The sequence below is a fragment of the Chiloscyllium plagiosum genome, unplaced genomic scaffold (genome assembly GCF_037043375.1).
Source record: "Chiloscyllium plagiosum isolate Xiang-an unplaced genomic scaffold, Cpla_swu_hap1 HiC_scaffold_32, whole genome shotgun sequence".
In the NCBI taxonomy this organism is placed as follows: Eukaryota; Metazoa; Chordata; class Chondrichthyes; order Orectolobiformes; family Hemiscylliidae; genus Chiloscyllium; species Chiloscyllium plagiosum.
Window position 1 is genome coordinate 45,467,470 of NW_028270170.1, and position 13,098 is coordinate 45,480,567.

Here is a 13,098-nt window from a genome sequence, read left to right on the forward strand (position 1 = left end):
CTCCATGTTTCATCTACCAAAATGCACGACCTCACATTCTCTGCTTTGAAATTCATCTGCCAGTACCTGCCCATTTGGCGAACTTGTCAATGCCCCTCTGAAATCACTCAGCATCATCTTCACAAATCACTCTTCTCCTCAGTTTACTATAGATTTTGTCCTCAACACCTTTCTCCAAATCATTTTATATAAATCAGAAAAGCCAAGGGTCCCTGGAGAATACCATTTTCAGCACACATCCATTCTGAGAAATGCCATTTATACCCACCCTCTATTTCGTATCCTTTTTCCAACTTCTAATCCATCCTGCAAAGTAGCTATTAGTCCCAAACATTTCTAATTTGCCAACCAAACTGCCAAATCCAAATATCCACCTCATCCACCATTAAAAATGTGTCACCTCGTCAAAGAACTCAATCAAATTTATCAAACATGACCTGCCCTTGACAAAGCTGTAGAGTCATGGAGATGTACAGCACGAAAACAGACCCTTTGGTCCAACTCATCCATGCTGACCAGATATCCTAAATAAATCTAGTTCCATTTGCCAGCATTTGGCCCATATCCCTCCAAACCCTTCCTATTCATATGCCCATCCAGTTGCCTTTTAAATGCTGTAATTGTACCAGCCTCCACCACTTCCTCTGGCAGCTCATTCCATACATGCACCACCCTCTGTGTGAAAACGTTGCCCCTTAGGTCCCTTTTATATCTTTCCCCTCTCACCCTCAACCTATACCCTCTGGTTTTGGTCTTCCCCCATCCCAGGGAAAAGACCTTGTCTATTCACCCTATCCATGCCCCTCATTATTTATAAACTTCACCCCTTTGCCTCAGATTCTCTAAGAGAAAGTGAGGTCTGCAGATGCTGGAGATCAGAGCTGAAAATGTGTTGCTGGAAAAGCGCAGCAGGTCAGGCAGCATCCAAGGAACAGTAGAATCGACGTTTCGGGCATAAGCTCATTCCTGAAGAAGGGCTTATGCCCGAAACGTCGGTTCTCCTGTTCCTTGGATGCTGCCTGACCTGTGTGCTTTTCCAGCAACACATTTTCAGCTCAGATTCTCTAAGTCTATATTTATCTTATCCTGTATAACAGCCTCCATCAGTTTTCCCATTACTGATATCTAGGTGACAAATCTGCAGTGTCTTGGGTTATTCTTTGTCCTTTCTTAAACAACAGCATCACATTTGCAATCCTCCAATCCCCCGAGATTAATCCTGTATTCAGACGCCTGCAAAATTTATTTATAGGTAAGGTATCTTTTTAGAATGACAGATTTGTACACTGGATTGACATCCCAACTTCAGGCAGCATGATTCACTCTGAACATGACTTAAAATCCCGAGGATACAGTTACCATGGTGCTACATATTGGGATGGCTATGCTGACTGAAGCTGAATTTCCAACTGCCAATCTTAGCTCTAGCCTGGAAGGGAAAGTCTAGAGTGATACTTAGGGCTGAGTCTGGTCAGCTACTGGTGACCATTTTAGTTCGAATTGTAGATTACGGATCTTACAGCAGACATTTATCGAACATCAGCAAAATTCCTAGAGGCATGGCACTCATCCACAGATTCAATCAATAAGCACATCGATCTGGACCCAATATACCGACGACTGCAATGGACAGCTGGAACTGACAACTGGAAACGGCAGATTCAAACCACTACAAATGCCGGAGGAAAGATCACAGAAGCGCTTCACAGGAGGCTCCCAAGCACTGAGGATGTCACCTAGACAGGGGACGAAATGTCTGCAACACAAATTCCCAGCTCGACGAACAGAACCACAACAAACTGCCTCTGTCTCTGGCTGGTCATAGTTCACATGTTACCAACTGCTGCTCCTCCCTCCACAATCCCAACATCCAGTCTCACAGCTTCCTACCTTTTCAATGTGAATTGGACAGCCAACAAACCCTTTTATGAAATGATTGTGCAGTTTGTGGCCGTGGACAAACAGCTATTTCCTTTTCTCCAATATTTTTATCTGGGTAAACAGAAGGGTTCAAAGAAGATGAAGAAGAAACACTGTTTTCTTTCCATGTCTTCGCAGTCCTTCCCTGAGTTTGCCAGGAGCAATGTCCAAAAGATGCACTTTGCTTTATTTGAGACTCCAGGCTAGACATGGACCCCACCTGCACACCCAACCCACAAAGTTATTTTTAGAAGGACAAGTTTTAGACCCCAAGGAGGGGTCATACTGGAGTCTAATGGAGGAATATACAGCGACCCTCTAAATTACTCATATCCACTGCATTTACAAATTTCAGACAATCATTCTTTCATTGCGTGATAGTGTCAGCCAGCTGTTTCTGTCTCTCGGTACATTTCGAGATGTTTGTCTGTTCTCATTGCCCAATGAAAAGCCTCCTGTATTTGGGACTGAGCACGAGAGCAGTCTTACCTGCTGTGACCTCTTGTGAAGACAGGTCCAAGGGTGCTGCTGTAAGGCCAGCCAGATCCATTGTTTTTCAAAGAAAAGAACATTTCCAAACAGGTGCATTGGGAAATAATTTAAAAAAACGAAACATCAATCAGGAAATGAACAATGATATTAGCAATTAACATTCATTGAGAGAAAAACACAGATGAAGTACATGGAGTGAAGGGATACAGCAGAAACTGAATATGGAGGGGACACACTGGGGAACCATGGAATCTGGGCAACAGTGACGTTTAGAACAGAGTGAGATGGATAGAGAACAGGAAGAGTGTTGTACGTTAGGACTTAGAGGAGACACAAATGTGGAATCATTAGATAAAGAAGGGGACACTGAGAAACAATGGGATGTACAGAGGGAACACACTGAGAAACAGTGGTTCGGAAGGGACATAGTGGGGAGCAGTTGGTTGTTGTGGGGATGCACCAGGGATCAGCAAAATGTATTGAGGGGCATACTGAAGGGCTGGGGGATGCAGCAAGGAACAATGAGATGTAATGAAGGAACTAATCAAAACGTAGGAAAATGAGGGGCCACAATGTGGAACAGTGAGATATTCTGAAGGGACATGTTGGTCAACACTGATTACACAATGAAAACACATGGTGGCACAGGGATATAGAGAGAACAGACTGGGAAACTGGAGGGCATTGAAGGTACCCTATTGGGAGCATGGCAAAAATTATTTTCTTTTTTCAATGGCACCTTTTGATGGCTACATTTTTGATTTTCAGGAGTGGCTTTTCTGTTCTCATTAAGTATTGCAGTCAAATAGTTACATTACATTAATTACGTGTGATGCCTGAGGTATTTGGACTTGTACAAAAGCTGAATTAGAAGAATTCTTCAATATCCTCAATAATTAACAACTGCATTAACCTTAAAACCATAACACACAAAGAAAGTATTGATTTCCTTGGTCCTATAGTATTGACAGTGGAAAACAAGCATAGGTGAGTAAACTGTTTTTTGATACCTAACAAATGTGTCGACACCCAAAAAAGCCATCACCCGAAACACACTTTCTGCAGACTTTTATTGGGAGGTTTCTTTCTAGCTGCCCATTCTCTCCCACAGCTCTTGAGTCAACCTTCTCTTTCTCAGCTGACTTGCAGCATCCCTATCTCCCCAAGCTCCCTGTCCACCTCTAAATCATTGTCTCCTGCTAGCCTGTCTTTCTCCCTGTTTCTCTCACTCACCTCACTCCCCTCCTGCTCTGGGTAGAAAGGCCCTGGATCTTGGGCCTATGCTTCTACACTGCAGGCTTTCTGCTCTTTGCCTCCCACCTCCCCACCTCCCCACCTCCCCACCCACCTGATTCCCATACCTTCTCACAGATGCCCCTGATCCCAGAGCCCACTGCTTGATCCTCTGGTGACTTCCTCACTGGCCCCACTGAATTATCTAGCTGTCCTCCAATCACAGCTTGCTTCTCTCCTGTCAACAACAAGTACAGAGGAGACCTGGCCTTTGATTGGAACTACAGCTTTCTAATATTTCATTGAAACATAGGAATTAGGAGCAGGAAAAGGCGATTCTAATCACATGGGTGACTGGCTGCTCTGAGTGACATCTCCTGGATGATTTTGGTATTTTGAGGGTGGCCACTGTACATTTTAAGCATTGTTCTGTGAGTGGTATATACAGCCGATACATGGGCACAGAAACTAGGGGGGTCACAGTGAGGGACAGCAGCTCATTAAGGGTCACCTTCAAGAATAAAAATTACACAAAACCAGGTTATAGTCCAACTAGCTTTCAGAGCTCTGCTTCTTCGTCAAGTGGTTGCTCCTTCATCATCCACCCAATGAAGGAGCGTCGCTCCGAAAGCTAGTGCTTCCAAATAAACCTGTTGGACTATGACCTGGTGTTGTCCAGTCCACACCAGCACCTCCAAATCACATTCAAGGACATTGGAATATAGCGAGAATACACTGAGCGACATAAGGATATAGAGGGAGCAATGAGGAAAAGCTAATAAAATGGGGAACAGTGCGATTAAGAAGGACTATCCAAGTGAAGGTGGATGCAAACCGGAAGGGGAGACAGCTATGGATTTACAGTGAACATACTGGCGAACAATAGGATGCCGAGGAGTCACAATGAAAAAGTGGTACATGGAGGATTTGCACTAGAGAACACTGGGTTAAGACAGGGCATACTGGGATATGAAGGAACAGCAGGGTAAAAATCATGGGATGCAGTAAGATAAAGATGGGATACTCTAGGGAATGGTGAGATCTAGATGTGACACACTAGGAATGGTGAGATCTGTGGAGGAAACACAGTTGGAGACAGCATGACGTACATGGTTACAGTAAGAAATGGTGGAATGTAGCATAGATGCATTGGTGAATAATGGGATTGTAGGGATGGCAACCTACTGGGGTTGGTTCTGGGGAAATACTCTGGGAAATGGTGTGATGCAGTAGTACACTGAAAAACTGGAGTGTAAATAGGAAAGCATTGTGGAGGAGTGAGATTTTGAGGAAACACCCTGGGAAAACAACAGGGTATACAGCAGGAACATATTCCAGCTAACCTGCAGGAGAATCGGAATACTTTGTAAAACTGCAGGATATGGAGTGGACACATGGAAACAGTGGGAAAAGAGGAGAAACACTGGGAATGTGGGATGCATTGAGAGGGCTACAATGAGCACTAGTGGAATGTAGAAAGGTCATGTTGGGGAATGGTGAGTGTTGTTAGAACATTATAGGAAAACATGCCAGGTAGGAGGGATATATAGACACGACATAGAGAAGACAATTAGATGTATACAGGACAAACCGTGGGCGGCACGGTGGCACAGTGGTTAGCACTGCTGCCTCACAGCGCCAGAGATCCGGGTTCAATTCCCGACTGTGTGGAGTTTGCACATTCTCCCCGTGTCTGTGTGGGTTTCCTCCGGGTGCTCCGGTTTCCTCCCACAGTCCAAAGATGTGCAGGTCAGGTGAATTGGCCATGCTAAATTGCCCGTAATGTTAGGTAAAAAGGGGTACATGTAGGGGTATGGGTGGGTTGCGCTTCGGCGGGTCGGTGTGGACTTGTTGGGCTGAAGGGCCTGTTTCCACACTGTAAGTAATCTAATCTAAGTAATCTAATCTAATCAAACAGTAAGAAACATTGGAGCCACAGTGGGGATCGGAATATTCTAGATGGAATGCAAGGAGGAAGGTAAAGATAAAGTCCCCGCCACAGTTCTAGATAACTACAGGACTGCTCACTATAAGTATGAAGAGGATACAGCATGGATCAATGGGGAATATGGCAAAGACAAACTGTGGAGAAATGGGATATAGTGGGGATAGTGTTACATACATAAGGGATGGAGTCAGAACAGTGGGATATAGAGAAGACAGTGTTGGGGACAGGAGAGAAGTGTCACACTAGGAAGTGTGAAAAACAAGGAAGAGATAATCTGGAGAAGAGTGAGAAATAGAGAGGACAAACTGGGTATCGAGGTGTCACAGAAGGAACAGGCACACTGGGGGACAAACTGGGACACAATGGGAGCACATATGGATAGGACAGAATTGTGAACAATGGGATATTCAGGAATACATTTGGGAACATTGTGATTTAGAGACACACTAGAGAACAGTCAGGTACAGTAGGAGCATTGCTGAACAGCACTGCATACAGAAATATCCTGGGGAACACAATGATTTGGAGAAGCCCTCTAGTCAGCTGGGACTTCATAGGAACATTACTAGACAGAGTATAACACCAAAACCCATTGGGAAACATGAGAAAATGACCACATCTTTAGTCAAACAGGTATGTTTTAAGGAGGATCTCAAGCAAAATGAATTGAGCTAGAAAGACAGAGACAGATATTCACGAGTGTAGAATTTGATGATATCTTGAAGGGTTGTGGCCTGGTGGAGGTTATAGAAATGGGGATGGATAAGACCATGCAGCAATTTGAAAACAGGCACCTGAAGTTTTAAATCAAGATACTGCTTCATCAGTAGGCAATCCAGGCCAGTGAGCCAAGGGGTGACAGGGCAACAGGACTCAGTGCAACATCAGGAATGGACAGCACGATTTAGATAAACTGAAACTTAGCGGGGGTTGAATGGGGCAGGAAGCTCAGGAGTGAATTGGGATAGTCCATGAGGATTTCAGCTACACAAGCCAGAACAGGAGCAAAGCTGATATTACAGAGTGGAAATTGGTGGCCTTAGCAAAGTCTCATCAAATCTGACCCCAAGGTTATGACTAGACTGGGTTAGTCTTAGAGTCTTTCCAGAGACAGGAGTGAAGTCAGTGGCTCGGGAATGGTGCAACACTCTCTCAGAGCTCAAAGCTCATACCTTGTAATAGTTGCCATCTCTATCAGTCCTTGGTACTGGGTAAGGGTTTGTTTGAGGTGCCCTGTTGCCAATAATCCTCCTTTTTCCTCCATCTAGTGCTTAGTGGTACAGAGATACCAGCATAGAATATCTGCAGAACAGGCGCTACTCTTAGATAATGCTAAGGTTTATTGCATAAGACCAGTAAGTCTGGCAGAATTACTAGGATGTTAGTTAGCTGGTCTCTCCACTTCCTCTAAAAGCTGCAGTAGAACTCACTGTCTCCACGCCAGCATGTATGTAACATGCTGGGGGCAGCCGGGAAGGAAAGCAGTGAGTATAAATACTCACCCTTCGACGCCAACAGTCACTTTGAGTGCGAGCAGCAGCTAAGGTAAGACAGTTTGTTTTAAAATTACTTACCGGTAGCGGGCAGCGGTGTTTTTTTTCTCTCTTTACAGAAAGAGCGGGAGCAGCAGGGGGAAGTGACGAAGACCGGAGGGGCAGCCGGGTAGGTTTTTTTTCCCTTTAAAAGCGCGCAGGAGAAGAACCCGAGGCACTACAGAGGTAGTGTCTCCCACCCACCCTCCTCCTCTAACCTAAATAATAAGACCCGTTGTGGTAAGTAGGTAAGTGCTGCATTTTGCTTGTTGTATTCTTCAGACCCAGTTTTTTTTTATAAAAGGTTACTTTCAGAGGGATGGCAGTGAAGGCAGTGCAATGTTCCTCTTGCAACATGTTTGAGGTGAGGGATGCCATGGACGTCCCGGCTGATAACACTTGCAGGAAGTGCACCCATCTCCAGCTCCTCCAAGACCGTGTTAGGGAACTGGAGCTGGAGTTGGATGAACTTAGGATCATTCGGGAGGCAGAGGGGGTCATAGATCGGAGCTTTAGGGAAGTAGTAACTCCAAAGATGGCAGATAGATGGGTGACAGTGAGGGGGACTGGGAGGAAGCAGCCAGTGCAGGGACCCCCTGCGGCCGTTCCCCTCAAGAACAAGTATACCGTTTTGGATACTTGTGGGGGGGACGACTTACCAGGGGCAAGTAACGGGGCTCAGGCCTCTGGCACGGAGCCTGTCCCCGTTACTCAGAAGGGAAGGGTGGAGAAGAGCAGAGCAATAGTAATTCGGGACTCGCTAGTTCGGGGCACAGATAGGAGGTTTTGTGGGAACGAGAGAGACTCACGTTTGGTATGTTGCCTCCCAAGTGCAAGGGGACGTGATGTCTCTGATCGTGTTTTCCGGGTCCTTAAGGGGGAGGGGGAGCAGCCCGAAGTCGTGGTCCACATTGGCACCAATGACATAGGTAGGAGGAGCGCTGAGGATGTTAGGCAGGCTTTCAGGGAGCTAGGTTGGAAGCTCAGAGGTAGAACGAACAGAGTTGTTGTCTCTGGTTTGTTACCCGTGCCACGTGATAGAGAGTCGAGGAATAGGGAGAGTGAACAGTTAAATGCGTGGCTACAGGGATGGTGCAGGAGGGAGGGATTCCGGTATTTGGATAACTGGGGTTCTTTCTGGGGAAGGTGGGACCTCTATAAACAGGATGGTCTACACCTGAACCTGAGAAGCACCAGTATCCTTGGTGGGAGGTTTGCTAGTGCTCTTGGGGGGGGTTTAAACTAACTCTGCAGGGGCATGGGAACCCAGACTGTAGCTTTAGGGTGCAGGACCTGGAATGTAGGGAGGTTAGGAACATGGCATCAATTTCAAAGGAGGGTGCCTGTAAACAGGAAAGTGGTTTGAAGTGTGTATACTTCAATGCAAGAAGTATACGAAATAAGGTAGGTGAACTTGCAGCGTGGGTTGGTACCTGGGACTTCGATGTTGTGGCTATTACGGAGACATGGGTAGAACAGGGACAGGATTGGCTGTTGCAGGTTCCAGGGTTTAAATGTTTTAGTAGGGTCAGAGGTGGGGGTAAAAGAGGGGGAGGTGTGGCATTGCTTGTCAAAGATAGTATTACAGCTGTGGAAAGGACGATGGATGAAGACTCGCCATCTGAGGTAGTTTGGGCTGAGGTTAGGAATAGGAAAGGTGAGCTCACCCTGTTAGGAGTTTTTTACAGGCCTCCTAATAGTCCTAGAAACGTAGAAGAAAGGATTGCGAGGATGATTCAAGAGAAGAGTGAAAGTAATAGGGTGGTTGTTATGGGGGACTTTAACTTTCCTGATATTAATTGGGAAAGCTATAGCTCAAGTTCGTTAGATGGGTCAGTGTTTGTCCAATGTGTGCAGGAGGGTTTCCTGACACAATATGTAGATAGGCCAACAAGAGGTGAGGCCATACTGGATTTGGTTCTGGGTAATGAACCAGGCCAGGTGTTAGAATTAGAGGTAGGTGAGCACTTTGGGGACAGTGACCACAATTCGGTGACCTTTACTCTAGTGATGGAGAGGGATAAGTGTGCACTACAGGGCAAGAGTTATAGATGGGGGCAGGGAAATTATGATGCGGTGAGGCATGACTTAGGATGTGTGGCCTGGAAAAGTAAGCTTCAAGGCAAGGGTGTAATTGATATGTGGAGCTTGTTCAAGGAGCAACTATTGAGTGTCCTTGATAAGTAGGTGCCCGTCAAGCAGGGAGGAAAGGGTCGTGTGAGGGAGCCGTGGTTTAATAAGGAATTGGAATCCCTTGTTAAATGGAAGAGGGCGGCCTATGTAAAGATGTGGCGTGAAGGTTCAATTGGGGCGATTGAGAGTTATAAGGTAGCCAGGAAGGACCTGAAGAGAGAGCTAAGAGCAGCAAGGAGGGGTCATGAAAGGTCCTTAGTTGGTAGGATTAGGGAAAACCCTAAGGCTTTCTGTAGGTATGTCAGGAATAAAAGAATGACTAGGGTAGGAATAGGTCCAGTCAAGGATAGTAGTGGGAAGTTGCGTGTGGAGGCTGAAGAGATTGGGGAGACACTGAATGAATACTTTTCGTCAGTATTCAATCAGGAACAGGACATTAGAACATAGAACATAGAAGAATACAGCGCAGTACAGGCCCTTTGGCCCTCGATGTTGCGCCGATCCAAGCCCACCTAACCTATACTAACCCACTATCCTCCATATACCTATCCAATGCCCGCTTAAATGCCCATAAAGAGGGAGAGTCCACCACTGCTGCTGGCAGGGCATTCCATGAACTTACGACTCGCTGAGTGAAGAACCTACCCCTAACTTCAGTCCTATATCTACCCCCCCTTAATTTAAAGCTATGCCCCCTTGTAATACCCGACTCCATACGCGGGAAAAGGTTCACACTGTCAACCCTATCTAACCCCCTAATCATCTTGTACACCTCAATCAAGTCACCCCTAAACCTTCTTTTCTCTAATGAAAAGAGTCCCAAGTGTCTCAGTCTATCCTCATACGATCTTCCTTCCATACCAGGCAACATCCTGGTAAACCTCCTCTGCACCCGTTCCAGTGCCTCCACATCCTTCCTATAGTATGGCGACCAAAACTGCACACAATATTCCAGATGCGGCCGCACCAGAGTTTTATACAACTGCATCATGACCTCAGGACTCCGGAACTCAATTCCTCTACCAATAAAAGCCAGTACGCCATATGCCTTCCTCACCGCACTATTTACCTGGGTGGCAACTTTCAGAGATCTGTGTACATGGACACCAAGATCCCTCTGCTCATCCACACTACCAAGTATCCGACCATTAGCCCAGTACCCCATCTTTTTGTTATTCTTCCCAAAGTGAATCACCTCACATTTAGCTACATTGAATTCCATTTGCCACCTTTCTGCCCAGCTCTGCAGCTTCTCTATATCCTGCTGTAACCTGCCACATCCTTCCTCACTGTCAACAACTCCTCCGACTTTCGTATCATCCGCAAACTTGCTCACCCAACCTTCTAACCCCTCTTCCAGGTCATTTATAAAAATGACAAACAGCAATGGTCCCAAAACAGATCCTTGCGGAACACCGCTAGTGACGGCACTCCATGAAGAAACTTTGCCATCAACTACTACCCTCTGTCTTCTTCCATCCAGCCAATTCCTAATCCAAACCTCCAACTCACCCTCAATGCCATATCTCCGTATTTTCTGCAGTAGCCTACCATGGGGAACCTTATCAAACGCCTTACTAAAATCCATATATACCACATCTACCGCTTTCCCCTCATCAACCTCCTTCGTCACCTTTTCAAAGAATTCAATAAGGTTTGTGAGGCACGACCTGCCCTTCACAAAACCATGCTGACTATCCTTGATCACATTATTCCTATCCAGATGTGCATAAATCCTACCATGGGGAACCTTATCCAGATGTGACTCAGTACTCACATTGTTGTCAATGTGAGTACTGAGTCACAATTAAGCAGAATGGATGGCTTTGAGGTATGTAGAGAAGAGGTGTTGGAAATTCTGGAAAGGGTGAAAATAGATAAGTCTCCTGGGCCTGATGGCATTTATCCTAGGATTCTCTGGGAAGCAAGGGAGGAGATTGCAGAGCCATTGGCCTTGATTTTTATGTCCTCGTTGTCTACAGGAGTAGTGCCAGAAGATTGGAGGCTAGCAAATGTGGTTCCCTTGTTCAAGAAGGGGAGTAGGGATAACCCTAGTAACTATAGGCCGGTGAGTCTCACTTCTGTTGTGGGCAAAATCTTAGAGAGAATTGTAAGGGATAGGATTTATGAACATCTGGATAGGAATAATGTGATCAAGGATAGTCAGCATCGTTTTGTGAAGGGCAGGTCGTGCCTCACAAACCTTATTGAATTCTTTGAGAAGGTGACTAAGGAGGTGGACGAGGGGAAAGCAGTAGATGTGGTATATATGGATTTTAGTAAGGCGTTTGATAAGGTTCCCCATGGTAGACTACTGCAAAAAATACGGAGGTATGGCATTGAGGGTGAGTTGGAGTTTTGGATTAGGAGTTGGCTGGCTGGAAGAAGACAGAGGGTAGTAGTTGATGGCAAAGGTTCATCTTGGAGTGCCGTCACTAGCGGTGTTCCGCAAGGATCTGTTTTGGGACCATTGTTGTTTGTCATTTTTATAAATGACCTGGAGGAGGGGTTAGAAGGTTGGGTGAGTAAGTTTGCGGATGATACGAAAGTCGGAGGAGTTGTAGACAGTGAGGAAGGATGTGGCAGGTTACAGCGGGATATAGATAAGCTGCAGAACTGGGCAGAAAGGTGGCAAATGGAGTTCAATGTAGGTAAGTGTGAGGTGATTCACTTTGGTAAGAGTAATAAAAAGATGGGGTACTGGGCTAACGGTCGGATACTTGGTAGTGTGGATGAGCAGAGGGATCTTGGTGTCCATGTACACAAATCTTTGAAAGTTGCCACCCAGGTAAATAGTGCGGTGAAGAAGGCATATGGCGTACTGGCTTTTATTGGTAGAGGAATTGAGTTCCGGAGTACTGAGGTCATGTTGCAGTTGTATAAGACTCTGGTGCGGCCACATCTGGAGTATTCTGTGCAGTTTTGGTCGCCATACTATAGGAAGGATGTGGAGGCACTGGAACGGGTGCAGAGGAGGTTTACCAGGATGTTGCCTGGTATGGTAGAAAGATCGTGTGAGGAAAGGCTGAGGCACTTGGGGTTGTTTTCATTGGAGAAAAGAAGGTTTAGGGGTGACTTAATAGAGGTGTATAAGATGATTAGGGGTTTAGATAGGGTCGACAGTGAGAATCTTTTTCCACGTATGGAGTCAGCTATTACAAGGGGGCATAGCTTTAAATTAAGCGGGGGTAGGTATAGGATAGATGTTAGGGGTAGGTTCTTTACTCAGCGAGTCGTGAGTTCATGGAATGCCCTGCCAGTAGCAGTGGTGGACTCTCCCTCATTATGGGCATTTTAGCGGGCATTGGATAGGCATATGGAGGATAGTGGGCTAGTGTAGGTTAGTTGGGCTTGGATCGGCGCAACATCGAGGGCCGAAGGGCCTGTACTGCGCTGTATTCTTCTATGTTCTAACTTCAGCAGAATGAGTGGAACCAATGTAACATGAACATTAACCCCTTCAGATCTTATACCTTATACAATCAACAGATTTTGGAGCAAGAATGGAAAACTTGCTTTTCGTCTTTAAATTGCAGGAAATTTCAATTCATCCAGTCCTGGATGCTGGATAAGCTGAGAACTTGGTATCAGTGGAGGATGTAATAGAGCTGGGTGCTGGCAACACTCAGATAATGAGCATCATGTAGATGAAAAATAAAAGGAAACCAAGGACAGACAGTTGAAAGTCACTGGTCCAAAAGTGGAGAGGGCATCCAGTGTAAGTGATCAATGGAAGACAGTGATGTAGTAGGAGAAGCTCGGGTTATAGGTTCCAATCTCATTACAGCAGATGGTGAAATTCAATTAATCAATCTGGAATAAAAGGCTAGTCTGGTGATA

General features: G+C 45.7%; 1 protein-coding gene across 13 annotated transcripts in view; it reads right to left on the reverse strand.

Moving 5' to 3' along the window:
* Positions 1–13,098, reverse strand: part of LOC122539643 (microtubule-associated protein tau) — a 97,723-nt gene that overhangs the window by 58,424 nt on the left and 26,201 nt on the right. For 8 of the 13 annotated variants that reach the window (XM_087977961.1, XM_087977960.1, XM_087977958.1 and 5 more), the window contains exon 4: positions 2,410–2,448. The exons of 2 other annotated variants lie outside the window; for them this stretch is intronic. In XM_087977961.1, the coding sequence (XP_087834087.1) occupies positions 2,410–2,448 (39 nt within the window). The remainder of the gene's footprint in view (positions 1–2,409; positions 2,449–13,098) is intronic. 3 more of the 13 variants (XM_087977963.1, XM_087977962.1, XM_087977969.1) reach the window with 1 other exon arrangement.